The sequence below is a fragment of the Hesperophylax consimilis genome, chromosome 5, assembly GCF_061612785.1.
Source record: "Hesperophylax consimilis isolate HC1 chromosome 5, BYU_Hcon_1.0, whole genome shotgun sequence".
Classification (NCBI taxonomy): Eukaryota; Metazoa; Arthropoda; class Insecta; order Trichoptera; family Limnephilidae; genus Hesperophylax; species Hesperophylax consimilis.
In genome coordinates this window covers 24,569,417-24,589,242 of record NC_142840.1, presented here as the reverse complement: position 1 = coordinate 24,589,242, position 19,826 = coordinate 24,569,417, and the positions used below count along the sequence as shown (strand labels likewise).

The following is a 19,826-nucleotide window of genomic DNA, read 5'->3' as shown; positions in this document are numbered from 1 at the left end:
TGTTTGTCACGGTACTGAAATACGAATATTATTTTACAGTTTTCAAACGGAGAAAAATGAGTATTGCTAATTTATTAAAAACCTCTTAAAATTATTGTTCATTCCGGTAAAAAACGGGATTTTAGGCCGTTTCCTGATAAACTTTTAGTAAATTGCCAACACGTGTTCATGCACCTGCATTTGCCTTGATAAAATACAATGACAAAATACAGATGTATTAGGATTTTTATGAACACGTGTATTTCACCGAAAGTTTTTTAGGAGACCTATCAATTCATTCGTTAAGGGCCTGCAATCCCGTTTTTAACCGAATTTCGAATCATTTTGAACAGATTCTCAATAAATTAGCGATATTAAATATTAGTCATTTTTCTCTGTGCACTTACGAGGCACTGCTCATTTCTGGTTTAACGAACATTCTTGCAATTTTTTAACCTGTCTTTTTCTTTTTTGTCAACAGACCCAAGCCAATGGAGTGGTGAGGATGTAAAAGCCTGGTTGCTTTGGACCCTCAGGCAGTACTCTCTTCCTTTAGTCCCGATGGAATATTTCTGCATGGACGGAGCCAAACTGGCAGCTCTCAGTGAACAGGACTTCGTTCAAAGGGCTCCTCAGGTTAGTTACATTCCATACCTAAATCATTTACATTAAATTTATACAACACTAATATCATCCACCATAACATACTAAAAATGTACACCGATGTAAATCGTATTACAAAAATGTATACCGATGTAAACCGTATTACAAAAATTATTGTAAAATTGTTATGATTAGTCGTGCCTGAAGTCTATGAATATTGCAAGCTTGTAGTGTATGCCTTACCAGTTTTTTTTATGTGGGTAATTTCAATTCAGTTCTTAGAATTAATGATAGGAAGTGTATTTTGAAAGAAAATAATTCTTGGAAGGATAGCGAAATTATCTGTTGCGGTAACATTACTCATGGATTTAATCGATTAACACCTGTTAAATAAGATGCTTGGTACCCACTTATGTCATGTTTTATGCAATAGTAACTTTTTGGTATGTTTGTATAAAATCAGTTAGAAAGAATAAGTTCGGGGGTTTAGGATCATAGGGGCCTATGTACAAAAACATAGTTTTGAGATGAAAGCAAATAAATATTGGAGTGCTCGTATGCACAACTATACGCCCTAATGTATTTCTTAAACGGCTGTAGATCTTCGTGTCACTAATAAATATGAGTATGGAATTACCGAAACGAAGCTTAACTCAAAACACCAGTTTTTATAGCTAGGCCCCTGTGATGTTAAACCTCCGAAGTAAGTATAAAGTTTGAATAAGAACTACATTCGTCTCTTCGGTGGATATAAATATTCTTCAAATTTCTCGTCCGATGAAAGCAATCTAATGAATACAGCAATCAAAAAGCTTACGTGCATTTTGCAAATTAATTGACACAAGCGTCTAGTCAACAGCATCTTCGACTGTTGTTTGACGATGAAAGTGATTTTCCATTTCTACTCTTGGCTCGATATTACCAGTCGTTTCCAGCCATTTGCTATACGGTAGGCAGATGCAAACCGCATTCCGTTACCCGCGTCAGAAGTCTCGCCTTTGATCGTTAAGGAAACTTTCTCAAATGTTTGGTGAAATTTGTTTACCTCGCTCGTCATACTTATACATGTGATATAATAATTATTATCAACATTTATTTAACTTTATAACAGTTTTATTCGGGTGATCTGCAATGCTCGATAGATACCTACCCAATTTTCCTCTCCAAACTGTGATGCTAGAATTAAACGAAGATACAGGTCAAATTTTCAATTTACATATCTGCAGAAAAAGTTATACGTTTTGTATCAGCATGAAAATAACTGCTATTCAATAAATAGATTTTTAAATTCAAAGGTGTTTACATTTATATACATCATACGAATTAAAATCTATATATATATGAAGGATTGTCGTGTAGTTTTCACCTCTGCGTAGTCAAATGTATTTAACAAATATTGGAATAAAAATGTTGATACATTTGTGAATTTTTGCAGTGATAGGTTTATCGTTATAAGACCATAATTTACTTTGTAATATGTGTTCAATTATGAATACAATTTCTGTGATAACTTCTGGGGTATGTGTGCCGTGATGAATTATATATACTCGTACATAAATATTTTTATTAATTTTTTGCTTCGTGAAAGTTGCATACTAATGATACCTTCTCGCATACATAATGACAAATTATACATTATTATGTTGGATGGATTGAATCGCAACAGCAACAACATGAAATGACTTATTGTTAGGAACCTTATGTGTAAGTGTGACGTCAATGCGACAAGTACCATCAAATATTATGGCTGCGGAAGAAGCAAAGATGGGCGGTTTTTGATTTGTTAGCAATGGAGAAAGTTTTCGCATTACACATTAGCATTCCAGCCGTGATTGTACTAACCTACTTGGAGGTGTTTTAGTGACAAATCTTAATATATTCGACCTTGCAAAACTTTCATCTTTACTACTGAAAAATATTACCCCCGTTAGGTTGCATATTATCTTTGCCAGAAAACGAGGTTGAGCACACAAGCGAGATGTTATACCAGCTTCTTTATTTCGTAATGAATATTAAATTTTCTCCTCGATTTAAAACAACGATCTCAACGAATTCTCAATGAAAGCGTCTGGTTAGCGTCATGAAATTTTTACAAGAAATGAACTGGAAATAGGGTTACTTGATCAAATTGTTTAGTCTGCTCTTAATGTATGGGATTTTAGCTTAACACAAATATTTCCTAAACATATTTTCTTACCTTTGTTTTCAATTTGTACATTTCGTAAAGATCAATAGACATTATTTATACTCTAAATTCACTAAACGGGCGGGCCCCGACTCTTTCTTTGTACGAAACTGGTATTTTTCTAATGAACTTTTACGGGTAAATTTGAAAAAAATTTATATAAATCGTAAAGCCTGTTCTACACATTGAGGTATATACAGTGTCTGGAATCTCACAGTATAAGCGGGAAACTCATGAATGTGCATCACATAGGGAACTCGTTGTAATAATAAAAATATTGTTTTCCAATCTGAGTATTTCAATTTTTTGGTAAATTAAGGGTTAAAAAATCTCTACACTTCGAAGCACTTTAAAGGACCTTAAACAACTGATATTAACGCCTGAGCAACCGATAATTTTAAATTTGATCGATGAAATTGCAACTTTCATTTCGATTTACTCAAAAACATCAAAAAAGTTATACTTCAAAATCGACTCCAAATGTAGATCCATCAGTTTTCCGCTTGTACTATGAATTTCCGAACACCGTATATTACGTAATGTTCCTCAATAGATTAATAATTAGAAAAAAATATATAAAAATTTCTGCCGGGAAGTTCTTGGAAAAGCCCGTGGATACCCTATCAAATACGATTAAAATGTTTTCCAGTTTTTAAATTTTTTTTAAAAATATTAATAAAAATAAAAGATAGATATTTGCCAACGTAACTGATTTCTTGTTGCGTGCGTTAAATAACAGCAGCATATTTAAAAACCATTATCACTATCCTCTTCGGAAGGTTCATATATTTTTTCCAAATTAGGAGGTGAACGTACCGAAACCCTATCAAATACGGTTAAAATGTTTTCCAGTTATTAATTTAAAAAAAAAAAATTAATAAAAATAAAAGATAGATATTTGCCTACGTAACTGATTTCTTGTTGCGTGCGTTAAATAACAGCAGCATATTTAAAAACCATCATTATCCTCTTCGGAAGGTTCATATATTTTTTCCAAATTAGGAGGTGAACGTACCGAAATCTTCTCAATTTGCGCTAGAAGATCTCTTGGCCAATAGCTCGTTATAGGTAATTGCGATGCTCGGATGGACCAATACGTGATTTTAGAAATGATCTCATCTCTAGTATCTCAGCCTAGTACCTGATGTTTGTTCTGGCGTTTGCAAGATATAGTCCCGATGGATGTACAATGTTTGAAAGGCCTCTTGTCATCGACTGAATAGATTTATAGCCGAAAAAATTCCTTCAAACTGCCGATGATAAATTTCTAGGAAACGTTATCTTTCAGGCGGCACATCTGCTGTTTGCTTTCTCGCGTAAGTTATTCGCTAATAAAAGGATTAATTATTTAAAATATCACATAAAAATTGACAAAATAACACACATTACATTCAAAATTCTTTAATTGTCGCTATCACGTAAAGCGTAGGTATTCAACAAAATAACTAAAATCATGTTATACAAACGCACAAGAAACCAATTTCACTAATATGTCATGGGAAGTTTGTGCAACCTAGAATTGGTGATAATAATGTGTTTTTTACAGGCTGGAAGCACACTATTCGCCCAACTGGAGATATGGAAAGCAGCCCGGCAAGAGAGTGAGGTGGGGGGAGGTGGGTGGGGAACAGTTCCCTCAGTTTCCACCCTCTCAAGCACAGAAGAAGCAAGTGAAGGTTCGTTAATCATTTGTCCATACAGAATGTTTCCTTCGAAGTATTTTTAAATCGAATTGTATAATTTTTTCTGGTTGTTGGCGGAGAACAAAACATAGAACATACAATCTCAACATATGTTGATCAATTCAAAATATTACGTTTAAACAAGTCATTTAGATATACCTCAAATAACAGCCATCTATTTTTACTGCCTACAATACTCGTTTTATACTGGAGCAAGTTTTCATCGGCAAAAAACCTCATGATTCTTCGATATGGAATAAAACGCCAAGCATCCGTCTCTGACTGGTTATTCTGGAACTGTTAATTCAGCGCCGTTAAAATGAAAAATACAAAATCATACTAATCAGACCAACTCCGAGATTGAGTTGCCAATAATTTTCTTTGATCCGAATGCGTCTTAATGTACATCGCAGTTTCTCCTGGCAGGCGTTGGCGCTGGCGTTCGGAAAATATCTGTAATCTGCTATTATTGAATAAATATTTCATTATCTTATCTCTATTGCAAAAACATAATTGCGACTATGTGTCAATATGAATACACGCATTTCAAGATATGCTGAAACAATAATCCTTTTATATGATAGCGAGATTAGGTTTGTAGGTATCTAAGGCCAACATTACGTTTCGAAAAAAGGTTCTGGTACCTGAAAATGTAAAGTAAAAAGAAATAATATTTAATTATTGAAGACAATATTAGCGATTCCTAAACGAAAATTACACAGAAAAATCAGAAAAACATTCGGTCACATCAAGACTTGAACCTAGGACCCTCGTCTTGCCGGAACGCCAACTTAGCTAATGTGACCCTATCTCCTTCGGTCATATTTTGACTGTATCATAAGAACTACGAATAAGAACTATCGAATTAGAAATGCCAACATTATCTTCATTTACTCATCGCACATTTTTACATATTTTTTGTGTCAAATTTAAGTTTTAGAATCGCTAATATTGTCTTCAATAATTGAGTATTATAATTTATTAGTTATTCCAAAAATAAAGAAAAAATATAGTTTATCTTCTAACAAATACAATTGCTAGAATATTCGATTCGTTTAACGTTGCAATCAATGTTCACAATTATTCCACAAAATGCAACAGAACGTAAAACCTTGCTTTTGTATAAAATATTAATCGTCAAATGTAAATTGCACTTTTATTTATTTAATTTAGGTCCCGCCGCAAGGCCTTGAGGTATACCATAATTATCTTTGACGAATACTGAGAAGTGTTAAGATTGCCTTGAGAAAAGCTCGGCTATGGCCCCAAGCGGTAATTGAAGTTTTATTTTTTCATTTAGTTCTTGTGCACATGTAGTTCAGTGGTTGACATTTCTATACGAGATCATACCATCTGTATTACGCTTGCTCCTTATAAATCAACGCTTCTCGCAAAAAAGCAGTTTCATATCCCGTCGAGAGGGGTCACGTAGTCGCTGGTTGTCTGGAGCAAGTCACCAGTTGATTCGGACAAGGTTCTAACTGTGGTTCACTCTCATTCCGAGGCAATTCTAAGGAAAAACGCAATGCGATATGTCGATGGACAATGGTACTTGCATATTTTCATTCGTTCAGAGCTGAACTAACTACAACTTGACTTATCCAAACAAAGAACTGGATACGAAATAAGTGATATATACAAGAATTATTTTGATCTATGGTCGACCAAGGCTCAGTAAGGATTAGTACGTTTTTTTTTTCAAAATGAAAACATGTTAATTTTTCATTTCTTGAAAGGTGAATTATGTACTGAATATTCACATGATAGAAACTCATTGAATAGAAATAACCTTGTAATATAATAGCATAGGACCTCTAGTCTCGAAAACGAATTAAAGAATTTAAACTATAAAATAATACATCGTTTAGTTCTGCATAATTAATTTTAAAGTTTACTACAATCCAGTTTTATGTGGTTTGTTACAGTGACTAAAGAGGTTTGAAATCACAATAAATAAAAGTTTTACCAGCGAGTTCTAGGTGAAAGGAGAATTCAAACAAAGCTTTTGTGGCAAAGCCAAGGTTGAATTAATTCAGAATCTAAATGGATAATATTTTAAATATGATTCACATTTATTGTATTGCTGTCATCTTATGTTGATTATTGTTTTATGATTTCACCCTTCAGGGGTCTTCTTGACTGTCGATTGGAAGTGCGATAAAAATGGCATTTCTAATTTCAGTATTGTTAAAGCGAATATAGTCCAATGTTTTAAAAGTTTTTTGCGTTGAGACTAACGAGAGATGTTACATGTAAATGGGTAAAGGAAATATCAGAAACATTTTGTTAAAAATATGGAATTTGTTTAGAATAGGACAGCCAAAGAACATGTGATTCAAAGTTCCCACCTAAAGGCCTCAATGACAATTTGATTTTTTTAAAGGTGAGAAACGAGTCCATTTTGAATGCAAATAAGAGTGGAAATTTGAATTGAAACTTAGTTGTCTCTTACAACTTGGTTAATTATACGCAGGTTCAGTTAAGTTTAACTTTGTTTCTGAAAAGTTGTTTTCCTATTTAACGATGTTAAAAATTGGAAGTAAAATTAATGTACATGCCTCTTTCTATAGTATGCATTGTTCCATATGAGAGTTTGCTGTTTTTTGTTCTTCAGTTCCTTGAAAACAAGTTTTCAGGGAGAATTGGCATCCAGCCCTGATCACTAAGAGATCACGTCCACGCAGGGAATGTCACCTCACTGGCACGGTAACCGCTTGACATATAGGACGAGTGTTCGTCATAGTCGTAACTCAACAACTACCACGGCATTGCTAAACCCATCGACTTGTTGGCGTTTACTGCATTGTTTTCAGAACATTTAATCCCGTAGAGATCGGTATAATACTACCAACATAGGAAACATGGCTAACGTTGCTGACTTGAAGTCATCTGATTTTATATGAATATCGGTGTACCCTTTTTGGTGTCACTTATTATAAGATCACATTTTGTATTCAGTGCCAAAGCATGTTTTCGCGCTATCAATTAATAAGTTTACGAAATTTTAGAAATTAGTTGTTAAATTATAATGAATTCATAATTCCGATCAAGTGTAATTACACTAAAAGTAAAAAAAATAAACTGACAATATAACAAAATCTTTTGCACGCTTCTTTTTTTGTTTCTGATCCTATTACGTCGCTTGTATATTGATATAAAACCACAAGTTACCACAAGTAATATAAACCATAAAAGTTGATAGGACTATCTCGTGTAATCGCTGTGATGCTGATCGCGATGATTTCATTATAGGTCAAGGTAAATTTGCCATTTGTTATATCGAAAATATTCCCAGGATACTAAGAGCATACCAAGTTGATAAATAGATAGATTAAGTAATGGATAGTTTTATAAAATGACGCATCCGATTTTTTTGCAGAAATGCAATAAGCCAAGGTTTCTCCGCTAAACATTTGCTTTGGTTAGTCGTCTTAATTCGTCTATAGCTGAATACATCAATACAACGACACATTAAAAAATAGAGTGAGTTGTAAAAAACCTTTAAAAATAATTGTACAGATGAGGTTGGATATTTTTTGCAACCTGCCACGAAATTGTGCGGAGTCTTGTGATATCAGATTGAAATGCGGTTAATTTATTAAAATGCGGTTAATATTTTCGCAGTGCTAATGCGAAGTATTTTTTTGTTGTTATATTTATAATTCTTTCACGACTCGCCTTCTCCAAATTGTTAAATCTTCTCACGTGCGAGGCGGAGTCAGGACTGTGAAAATATTTATGCTATTCGACTACAATATTGATTGACATAAACTGAAGTCGACGGGAAAGACTTTAAAAAAATCTAGTTCCTACTTCCAACAATTTTCGAGTGCTCATGAAATCTTTTTAGCAGACCCTGGATTTTTGATAACACCTTTTGAAAAAGAAAAATTTAAATGTATGACTGAAAAAAATAGGCTTGCTTAGGAGTGATCTCATGCCAGTTTATCAAACACAATCTTTGATCAACGATATATATGTAGATGTAAAGAAGCAAATAGTAAATATAATCAACACTCATACGTCTAGTCCTACAAACTATCTAGTATATAGGTACCTACTTAAATTCACGTCTGCCTGATAATTAATGTTAATGTGTTTTTTTATTTAGATTTAAAATCTTCACGTTTGATAAATAATGTTAATTAAATATCGATTCGTACAAGATGGCGTGGTTGCCGAAAACAAATAACTTTGCCGTATTTGAAAAGTAAAATATTTGAAGGTAAATATAAAATAAAAAATGTTTATTTTAAGACAGTGACAAGAATCGTTACAAAGTTTATGATGATAATTTAGACCAACTAAATTATCGTGTGCTTTACGTTCCTACAGATAGATAATACAACCTAGAAATGCTTTCAATGACGTTTTGAAAGAAACCTACTGTAGCCACGACTTACTACCTTTTAATGATATGGTTCGGTCTCTCTTACACTGCCTGATCTCGTATATCGCCATTGCATTTAATCAAAAATTCATAATGAAGGTCAAAATAATGTCTACATTTTAAATTTAAGCAAAGAATGGTCAAACTTCAATCACGCCCACATCACATTTCTCGTGTTTCTGATTAATTCGATGTACAAGAACATTAAATAAATCTATTGGTCCACGTAAGATCAAATAAAATGTATGTATTAGTCTTAAATTGCTGTGATCGAATTTTAATTTAATATCGAATGGCGAATTAGGTATTATAATACCAGTTATCACCGTCTTGGCAAACAAAGTATCTATATTTTTTGTGTTTAGTTGTGAATATTTTTTTTGACGTCGTACCATATTTCAGTATAGAATATTTACACTCGATGGTGGGTCGGAGGAAGGTTAGGGGGCATCTGATAACCTTGATAAATACGTGATAAGTCTATCTTGGTACTTCGTCACTCCTCCATATTGACACGCGCGTAGAGTCAAATTAATGTCATCAAATTGATATATTAATATCAACGTTTTTTTACAAAAACCAGGTGTTTTTTTATAATTTTTATGTGTTGTAAAATACTATATACAGAAAATTAAATATTAAAAAATATTTTTCATACATTGTTGGTGAAAAATATTTAAAATATTCATTAGTACGATGGAGATTACAATATTTATTTGTGTACACTGTATTGTTTATACTATGTTGTGGGAATTAGCAAAATCTCGTTCCAAGTCAAATGATTTATTGAATATTGCATTTATTTAGTATTTAAACTACTCTAAATAATGTAAATCTTTCAAATTCAACTCACTAATGCTTCAGGCGAACGACGTCAAACAAATAAGAAAAAATAATGGGCACCTCTTTAAATACCTGATCAACATAAAGAACTATTCTCTAATTTTATTATTTTTCTCCAACAGACGAAGAGGAAGAAACCACCCCAGCTGGCAACGGAATCCAGACCCCAGGGGTCTCAACAGCCGTAAAGGCTCCCACGAAGGGAGGATCTCACATACACTTATGGCAATTCCTGAAAGAACTCCTCGCCTCTCCACAGCTTCACGGATCTGCCATCCGCTGGCTGGACAGAGGTAATTACAGACATATTATTTTCGTAGCTCTTATGGTAGAAATCTATCCATTAGACTCTTCGTATGAAGAGTCTAATGGATGCGGGGGAAGAGTCAAAGATGGCCACTTCTTGCTGGGTATGCCTGTATTAAACTTCGCATCGGTGACGATGCAGTTTCAATATGTGTTAAAAGCTGTAAAAATATTTAAAAATTGTAACTGGTATTACACGGGAATTTTTTATTCGGTTCATTGTTCGCCTTATTCAACAAACTCGTACTTTGATCCTTCGATGTTTGTTATCAACGTAGACTCAATATTATTATGGAATCAACAAAAATAATAAGCTTTTTGATAGTAAACAACACATATGGACTAATCAATGCATTTTATTGGTTTTCGCCTTTTGCTTATCTTGTTGATGTTATGACTGCTTTCTGCTGGTCAACAAAGTAATAGAAAGTGGTAGATTTTACAAAAGGATTTACTTAAACTCTGCAAAAAAGGTTTTTTGCACGCAATCAAAGGTACACCCAATAAAAATTTTATGACGTATGTGAATATAGAAACATTTTTCGTAGAATTAATTTAACTTTATCTCAGATAAGTTTCCTTATCTCTCTGTTCTGTCCACTTAACATTTTCATTGCGAAGGTTCAGCAGCAAATATAACTAAGCCCGTCGTCCCACGGGTCGGTAAGCAATCGTCATAAACCAAACACTGTATGACCCTTACTATATGTTACCTTACTATAGCGAACTTAATTTTCTGCACAGTCTTTTACAGCACTCGGTTAATGTCGTTTGCTTACCGGCTTAGTCTGTAACTCAGTTACACTAAGATATCAAGTGGTAATTGGTAATAATAAACCACGTTTGTTCCTACATCTACAAAGTACACATTGATTGAATAAATAAAGTTGCCTACTTATCCAATCAAAAAGTAATTATTTACCTCATAAAGATGCTAGCATTTTCCTGGGAATGTTTTCTCTGTAAATATTCAGAGTCAAATAATAAAGACAATACCACTAGAAACACACATTGGCTGCTTTCATTTTAAGTAGGTACTCGTATTAACATACACAGAATTTTGTAAATATTAATTTTTAATCTCAAATACTCGTACCCCCCAGTACCGTTAACTACGTTAACTCAAATAAAATATAACTGGTCGAAGGCAGCTATATTTTGTCTCGCATTATCGTTATCACTGTGATAGTAATAAAAAAACGTCATCGAATAATATTTGTTCGCTATGTTGTTTGTGTAGCTTTTGATAAATATAAATTACACCCTTTCTGTCGTGCACCTTTCGTTTTATCGTGCTCGTTTTATTAATTCGGTGTGACGTCTAATTATTTATTCCAAAATTTAAGTTTATGATTTAGCATGGATTAGCCAAAAGTAAGTTCTACGTACAAAAAAACGTCAATGCGAATTCACGACTAATTTATTTAATGGATAGCGTTTCGTATCTCGTAGATAATAAAGGAATATTACGTGTGATATTTTAAATTCAGCCTCTATCAATAAAAACCCTTACGTAGATGGCGATAAGGTTTAAATTCCCGCTTAACACCATCCGCTTGTTTTGATTTATGCAAGAAAAAAACATGGCCAAAAAGTGCATTTTATTTTATTTTGTGGATGTTCAGGCATAAATATTATTTTTTTTTCAATCATTTTATAAATAACTTAATTTTCCACATTTTACAATAAAATCATAACCGAAAATGGGTTCGTAAGTAGGAGAGTTTGAACTTTAAAACAGTTTTCATAGGCCTTTACATTATCTTTTTCTAGGCTTATAAAAAGACTTATATAGAAAATACTCGATCATTTCAAAGGCCAAGATGTATTCTACTCGCAGTATTTGATTAAAGCATCTGAAACATTTCTAGGCGACCAAATTTTCAAACCAAAAACACGTGATTTTGCATTAATACGAATGGCATCGTCTTAAATGCAACACTTGACTTATCGCTTTTAAATTTTAAGTGGAATAGTAGAACCAGAGTAATACCGATCATTAGGTACTCAGTTCTTTTTTACGCCGTGAAATCATTTCGCAAACAATAAATTGTTATATGATAATATATGATATAAAATACATATCATGATAAATTTTAGACTGGGTCTGCAATAAATAATATTAAATAAAATAATATTTAGTGGCCCGAAGAATATAAATCTCAAAAGTTATCTCTTCTTGCTGCCATAAATTATGAAAAAATAAAGTTCACGTTACATTTTTTAAGAAAAGATTTTACGTACGTTTTGTACTTTTTTCCTACTTATTTTGACTTATCACCTCTGATAAAATCTAAAAAGAAATTTCATACATTTCTCATGAAATTGTGAAGATTAATCTTTAATTTAAAAATGGGTTTATATCTGTTTATTATGCAGATATTGCTTACCCTTTGTTATAGTTAGATTAGATTAGCCGAGAGTACAACGAGTCAAAGGTGATACAATATTCAGTAGGTTTCCAACCTTATCAGCTCTGATTATAGTTTATTCAATACGTATTACCTGCGCCACACACCACATAAAATTCTACTGTTTCAACTTTTAACCCATTAAAAAAGTAATAATTAAATATTGATGGCGAGAACAATATAAACGTTTAGGTAAGGTTGGAATTACATGGATTTTTTCCACCTTCATATTTTCTATATGCTCTCAGTAGCATCGTGATCGATATGCATTGTTTTTCATAGTTAAAATGCAAAGAGTATACTGTAACATTGTTTTTTTGTCAACAGGAAAGGGCGTCTTCAAGATTGAGGATTCAGTGCGAGTGGCCCGCCTTTGGGGCAAGCGCAAGAACAGGCCGGCTATGAACTACGACAAGTTGTCGCGTTCTATCCGCCAGTACTACAAAAAGGGTATCATGAAGAAAACGGAGAGAAGTCAGCGTCTCGTGTACCAGTTCTGCCACCCGTACTGCCTGTAAGGCGTCGCACTACGTTGGTAGTTGGTGGTTGGGAGCCGCCATCTTGCCGAAGCCGCAGCACGCGAAATGTCGTGGTCGGAAAGAATTCGCCAATCGCGAGATTACGCGGAGTTGTCGTGTTTGATAGTTATTTTCGAATGGCTCGCTGGCGAGTGGCTACACCGAGTGTGGCCGCTCGCTGCGGCTGGTTGTACGCGCTCATCGCCCGCGGCTGTCGAATTTCATCGTCAGGAACGGGAATGTTGTTTGCGAGACCTTGAAATAATTATTCAACTCAACTCTTGCTTGATTGCACGAGCGTTTTACGGCTTCGTCAAAACGGAGGTATTCCTAGCTAATCTAATGTTATTTAGTTTTAGTAGACTTTGCCGATGGAACGTATTTCCTGAATAGAAATTAAGCGATATCTAATCTATGGCGAACTCTTGCGCAGTTGCAGTATGCAACGTGCAGTGAGTTGGCTTCGTGGGTTTGTTTGCGCACCACACCCAGCACAGCGGTTGGCAGTCAGCAGAAGCACGCACTCTGCTCGTATTGGAGCATCGTGATATATTTGGTCACGATCTCAAAAGCTTTTAATCGACAGATGTCGGCTGGTGACTGCGACCACTTAAGTGAATTAAGACGTAATTATTTATTTTCTTATTTATCGCCGGCTTTACATTTAGTAGAGCTAGCTTTATTAATATTATTTACTCGTAGGGAAACCTCGATGCGGTTCACGAAAGGTAATTTTCTGAATCTCGCTCGATGGTTTATAATAAGACAATAAGTAATATTAAGGCTATTGTTAGCATTCGAGTGTATAGTATAAAGTGTTTTTTCTTTGCTGACGAATAGGTGTGAGCCGTTTTTGTTCTCTTGACGTGTCTTGGGCAAAAAGTAGTCGTCATCACGTAACAGCCTTTGTTCGTGGTGTCGAGGAACGAGTAGCTGGTAGCAGCGGCTATTCGCTCTCGCCGCAGTGGGAAAACCCGCCATCCTTCTGCCGCAAGCAGAGAAGAGGGATTTGGTTACTGCCGCTGCAGCTATGCTAGTCTAGCCGGTACAGGCTGTGCTTGTCTTGTTAGCTGGTCTAGCTGCAGCCACGTTTACAGGTTTTCCCGCCGTTGCGAGATCTCTTCCCGATGACATAGCCAGTATTTCGAAAACAGAGTTCCACTGAAAGTTGGTGATTTTTGGTCCCATATATCTATGATATATTTATTGTAAGTTCTATGAACGAATAATGAAATTTAAGCAATATTTAATAAGTCGAAATAAGGATTTTTCTGTAAATGAGATTAATGCTTTAAGATGGTATAAGTTTAAATTAGGCTGTCTCTTTCTCATGTGAGTTTGGACTTAGCTAAGATTTTTAATATTTATTAATTTGATAATAGTTATTCGCAACAACAAAGTTATTGTTCTAGTTGCGGTAGTACTCGTATTTACACCAAAATAAAGTAAGTAAGAACTTATAGTTTGGGGTTAATTCGGAAACACGAGCTCCTTTCCGAGAGCATCCCGACCTATATAATACTACCACTAACCTACTTCTAACTTGTACATATTACTAAATACCCAATCACTTATCAGGTAAATGATAACAAATCTATCTATAACTGTCCCGCCGATGTTATAAAGTTTTATTCAATTTATTGGTGTAGGGAACAAAATAAGTGCTTGTGGCGCGATGGGAATAAAATTCAGTACAGTTTTTTATATTATATAATTAAAATAATCTTGTGTAAGTTTTTTGTAAGTACCTACGTACGATTAATTTTATTGATTCGATGAAATCTCAATAATATCTAAGATGATTAACACTATCAGATAGGTTTTGAATTTATACATTTTATTAATCAATTATATTATATAATCTTTAATTGAAATATTTTTTATGATGTTTATATAATTGTAATCTGTATTGTTTATGTAAAAATGTAAAGAAAAATATGTACATTTTATATGAAAATAAACCAATAACAAAACAATATGACTTTCTTTACAATAAAAAACATAAATATTTAAAAACCAATACAAAAACATATTAGACTGATATTTTGATAGAAGGAAGAGAAAATAATACTCGTTAGATTGATACCTGAGTGACGAAGTACAAAATATTATTATGTAGGTACACGGAGAAAAATGAATATTGCTATTAAGAATCTCTTCAAAAAAACGGGATTGCAGGCCGCTTTCTGATAATTTTTTAGTGAATTCCTAATACATGGGAACACGTGATCATGCACATGCCATATTTGTCTTGGTAGTATATAATGATAAGATGAAAAAATATTTGGGTATTTATTTTGAAACCTATCAAGGTCCTACTCTTAACCGTATTACGAATAATTTGAACAGATTCTTAATAAATTAGCGATATTAAATATTAAAAATGTCATTGAACATTCTTGCAATTTTTCTAAATAAATTAGCAAAACTAATTTTTCTCCGTGTAGCTTCTAGATACCTTTAGTGTAGCAAAAAAGATGTACCTACCCGTGTAGTAAAAAAAAGTCGGATTTTAAAATTGTACTATTTTAAATCTAGTTAGTTAATAAATAACGCTTTCTTCAAAATAAAAAAAGTGTAGACCCTTAAAAATAACAATTCTTACATTACTTGTCAAGATTATTCCTAAGAAATTTAAATAAAATAAATACGCAATTCAAACATAAAATAGTACTACATTATCACTTGTCAGAATTCTTGACACCTCGGTACCAATTTTGAAAATGACACTTTAATATTAAGTAAATAAATATTCTTCGATAGAAAAATTACTTCCCGAAGTTTGAGAACTTTTTCCCAGGATACCCTGCATGAAGTGTTAAAACTTTATATTGCACTAGCTGAAGTCCCCGACGTTGCCCCCCGAGCTTTAAGCAGATTGTTTTGAAATCAGATATAGACAGTGACCTTCCTCTAGTTGAACTTCAATTCAATTGTGCAAAATTTCATCAATTTCTTAACAAATCTGTTGATTTGTACAAAAAACAAATCCACCTCCACGGATGCCTCGGACACTATTCTTTATATAAATGGATAAAGTTTAGAATATGAGTTTTACTGCCCTCTTGTTCCCCGCATGGTTCTAATAAAAACGAAGTTCTCAGTTGAAAAATATAGTTGGAACAAATCGTCAACTTTACAAAAAAATAAAATAAAAATTATGCTTCTCTGAAAGGTTTTTTTAACGGTTTTAGATGATCTGTTCATATTCATAATCAACAGTACCCTGCAACTAATGGTCGATATCGTTTTTTCCAAGATTGGAATTTATGCTGTTATCCAGTTATCCAGTAGGTAGGTTACATACAGTAATTCCAGAGAGTAATTGACGATAGTCCTAAAATGCTTAGGTACATACAAAAATTCTTCTCACACGTCTTGTATGAAAACGAAAAAGACAGAATATACTAGAATGATGAAGTCACATACAACCTCTCTCTGGGACTATTATACTATGTACACTGATTATAGTGTAATAGTTTTAAAGGTATAAGCATTTCGATCCGCGAGTGCCCTACAGTAAATCACATAGGAATATAATTATTATATCTGAGCTCCTGCGCTATTACAGCGCTTTGTGAATTTGCCCAAGGCCGCGTCCATATATTCGCCTTTCTCCTGAAGCTCTTGGTCGTTCTATCAAGGAAAGAATTTGCAAGTGCAATAATAACTTGGTGGATGGAGCAAAATTGTTTGCATGAAATTTAAATAGAAATGTCAGCGTTTGCAGTTGCCTCTGTAAACCATAAAACACGAACAAAATGTGTACTTTTATAAGTTTTAAAAACGACGATCAATTGTTTGCTGTACTGTACACACATACCTACTATACCCACATACATACTGCAAAACCATGCTGAAATAAAATCAAAAACATCTAAGATATTTAATTTTATAATTAATTAATTATTTATTGAAGGGCCCTTGAGGTGTTCAGGCATCCGTTTACAATGTGAGTGTCGTTAAAACTCGGAAACGAGTCCCGGTACGATCAAAGGAGTTATGTAGTGTGGTAACCCTCTATCCTCCATCCATGAAAAAAGTTCCCATTTTTACCTGAAAGGCGTGCTTTTGAAGGTATAAGGGCTGGAAGTTTCACCCTCTAGAAATATCTAGAACAGTCCAGAACATTCGACAGTATTCCACAGCATTCCACAACATTCAAAAACATCCCGGAACATTCTGGAATGTTCGGAAACAGTCTGGAAAGTTCGGGAACATCCCAGATAATAATTAAAACTGTGAACTAAAAACGGGATTACAGGCCGTTTCCTGATAAACTTTTAGCAAATTAGTAATCGTTACAACACATAATAAACACAAATTCAATATTCTCGTCTGTTTGTTTGTGGGCTTAGTTCTTCTAAACTATGCAACGGAGTTTGATAGGGGTTTCACTATCATTTAGAGAATTTCTTCTGGGATGTTTGACATTGTATTTATGACATTATATTTATGGAAAGTAGAGAAAAATCAAGCAACGCCGGATCAACTATGATTTTTAAAGCAAATTTTCCCTTTTGAGAATTCCATATTAATTTGTATTTTTATGATAAAAATGATTTGTAATAAATACTTCATGTTTTATTTCTTAAATTTATTGCTATGGTTTGAATGTCAAAGTTAGACGAAACGGGTGTTATTGCTAATTAGCGAAAAACTTCAATGCTAATTTGCCATTAATATTGTTTTTTTAAGAAGACGGTGACAGATAAACACGTTTTGAAAAACTGGTTCAAAATGTTTTATTTAACTTCAAGCTACGAAAACACAAATACCTACAGTGGATAATATAATTTTAAGAGGACATAAATTCTAAATGGGGAACTTAAAACTTTGGACCGATTCTAAATAATTATCGCGTCTCATCGCTACTTAATTACCATGCAGGTATCATCCATATAAATTAAATACTTTTTGTGTTTTATACGTAAATTCGATGTAGTACTAGTACAAACAATATATTTGTTTTTTCTATGTAATATTCGACACGGTAGGTACCATTCCTAACTATTATGGCTGTTATGTGATTTTCTACGTAACATTCGAAATCGTGTACCATTACTAACTATTATAGCTGTTATGTGATTTTCTACGTAACATTCGAAATCAGGTACCTACCATTACTAACTATTATAGCCGTTATGTGATTATATACGTAACATTCGAAATCAGGTACCATTACTAACTAATATAGCTGTTATGTGATTTTCTACGTAATATTCCATATCAGGGCCGGCCCTATTGGCCGTCGCAATTGGAGCAGTTCGCCCCGGGGCACAGTGGCTTAAATTTGAGCGCTGGCGCGACATTGACCCCAGATTGGCATGTTCCCGAAATATTTTTTTTTTACCAATGTGTTCTCAATTAATCACTGACATTAAAAAAAACCATTGAAAATAACATCCGAAGCTTACTTACTCGGTAATTACGCACAGAACTGAGATGTTCGGGCGCGCAACTATGTATGCTGTTGTATCTAGGCGAGTTTGAAGGCGTGCGAAATCAGGTTGTTTGTGTACTTATTTTACAAAAAAGTATTTTTACAAATCACTTGAGATATTCTTGAATATACGTGCTTTATTTAAATGACTGAACAAATTTATTTTTTCATAAATTATAGCTGTTGCCTTGGTTCAAAGTTTACCTTTTTTTTGTCAATTTTTTTTCCAATTTTTTGCCTCAAATGGAGTAGGAATAAAAATCTTCACGAGTCTTCACGCTAATTTTAATAGGATATTATTGCTGTGTCTTTTTTGTACACGGAAAAATAAAACACCACCAATTTTAGCCAGCCACTCCAGTAAATGCATTTTTAAGAAATGATTGTACTTAATTTTCGTCAATTTTTTTTCAGAAGCGAATATTTGACTCCGATATGTCAAAGAAAGATCAACTGTATGTAATATTTAGTTCTGCGTACCGTTAGAATAAAATTTAAGTTATTCACAACTATTCAATGTCAATTTAAATTAACATCTGAAACTCAATTATTATGTAATTAGTCGCAGAACAGGGGTACACTGATATTCGGGCGCGCAACTATGCTGCTGTATCTAGGCGAGTTTGAAGGCGTGCGAAATCAGGTTGTTTGTGTACTTATTTTACAAAAATAGGATTTTTAAAAATCACTTGAGATATTCTTTAATATACGTGCTTGGTTAATTGGTTTTTATTATCTGTTTTCTTAAAGAATTATAATCTATAAAATACAAACTTAGCGCCCAAGTTACACGCTACTTTTTATAAAAGCATTAAAATCATTATCAACATTTCAACTAATAAGAATTAACAAAAAATAAGTGGTATTTCTTATTAATACTTAAAAAAACATCAATGATGGCAAATAGTCGAACGCCGAGAGCGATGTCGCGCCAAATCATCAAAATTGGCCACTGTGCGGGGGCCGAATTGCCAAGGCGTCCAGGCGCTGATAATACCTAACACATCGCCCATGAGATTGTTTTTCACAAAAAGGGTTCTATACAAAAATACAAATCATCCCAATATTATTAAATACAGTGCCGTTTGGCATAGGGCCGGCGTTGTTCGATATAGTACTAGTACCATTAATAGCTATTACAGCTGTTATGTGTTTTTCTGCGTAACATTCGATGTAGTACTAGTACTAACTATTGCCGTTTTGTGTATTTCTTAATAATATTGGATACAGTACAGTACCATTACTAATTATTATAGCTGTTATGTGTTTTTCTGTACAACATTCGATAAAGTACTAGTTACATTGTATTTAATTTTATAGCTGTTATGTGTTTTTCTACGTAACATTCGATGTAATACTAGAACTAACTATTTACAGCTTCTTGTTTTTCTATGTAACATTCATGATAGTACTAGTACTATATATTGCTGCTTTGTGTATTTCTACCAAAAATTAGATGTGGTACT

At 33.6% G+C, this 19,826-nt stretch overlaps 1 protein-coding gene across 2 annotated transcripts in view; it reads left to right on the top strand.

Annotated features, from left to right (window-relative positions):
• Positions 1 to 14,875, top strand: part of Ets98B (DNA-binding protein Ets98B) — a 45,396-nt gene extending 30,521 nt beyond the window's left edge. For both annotated transcript variants that reach the window (XM_089631735.1, XM_089631736.1), the window contains exons 3-6: positions 461 to 615; positions 4,314 to 4,443; positions 9,805 to 9,975; positions 12,727 to 14,875. In XM_089631735.1, the coding sequence (XP_089487861.1) occupies positions 461 to 615; positions 4,314 to 4,443; positions 9,805 to 9,975; positions 12,727 to 12,917 (647 nt within the window). In that variant the 3' untranslated portion in view covers positions 12,918 to 14,875. The remainder of the gene's footprint in view (positions 1 to 460; positions 616 to 4,313; positions 4,444 to 9,804; positions 9,976 to 12,726) is intronic.
• Positions 14,876 to 19,826: the final 4,951 nt, after the last annotated feature.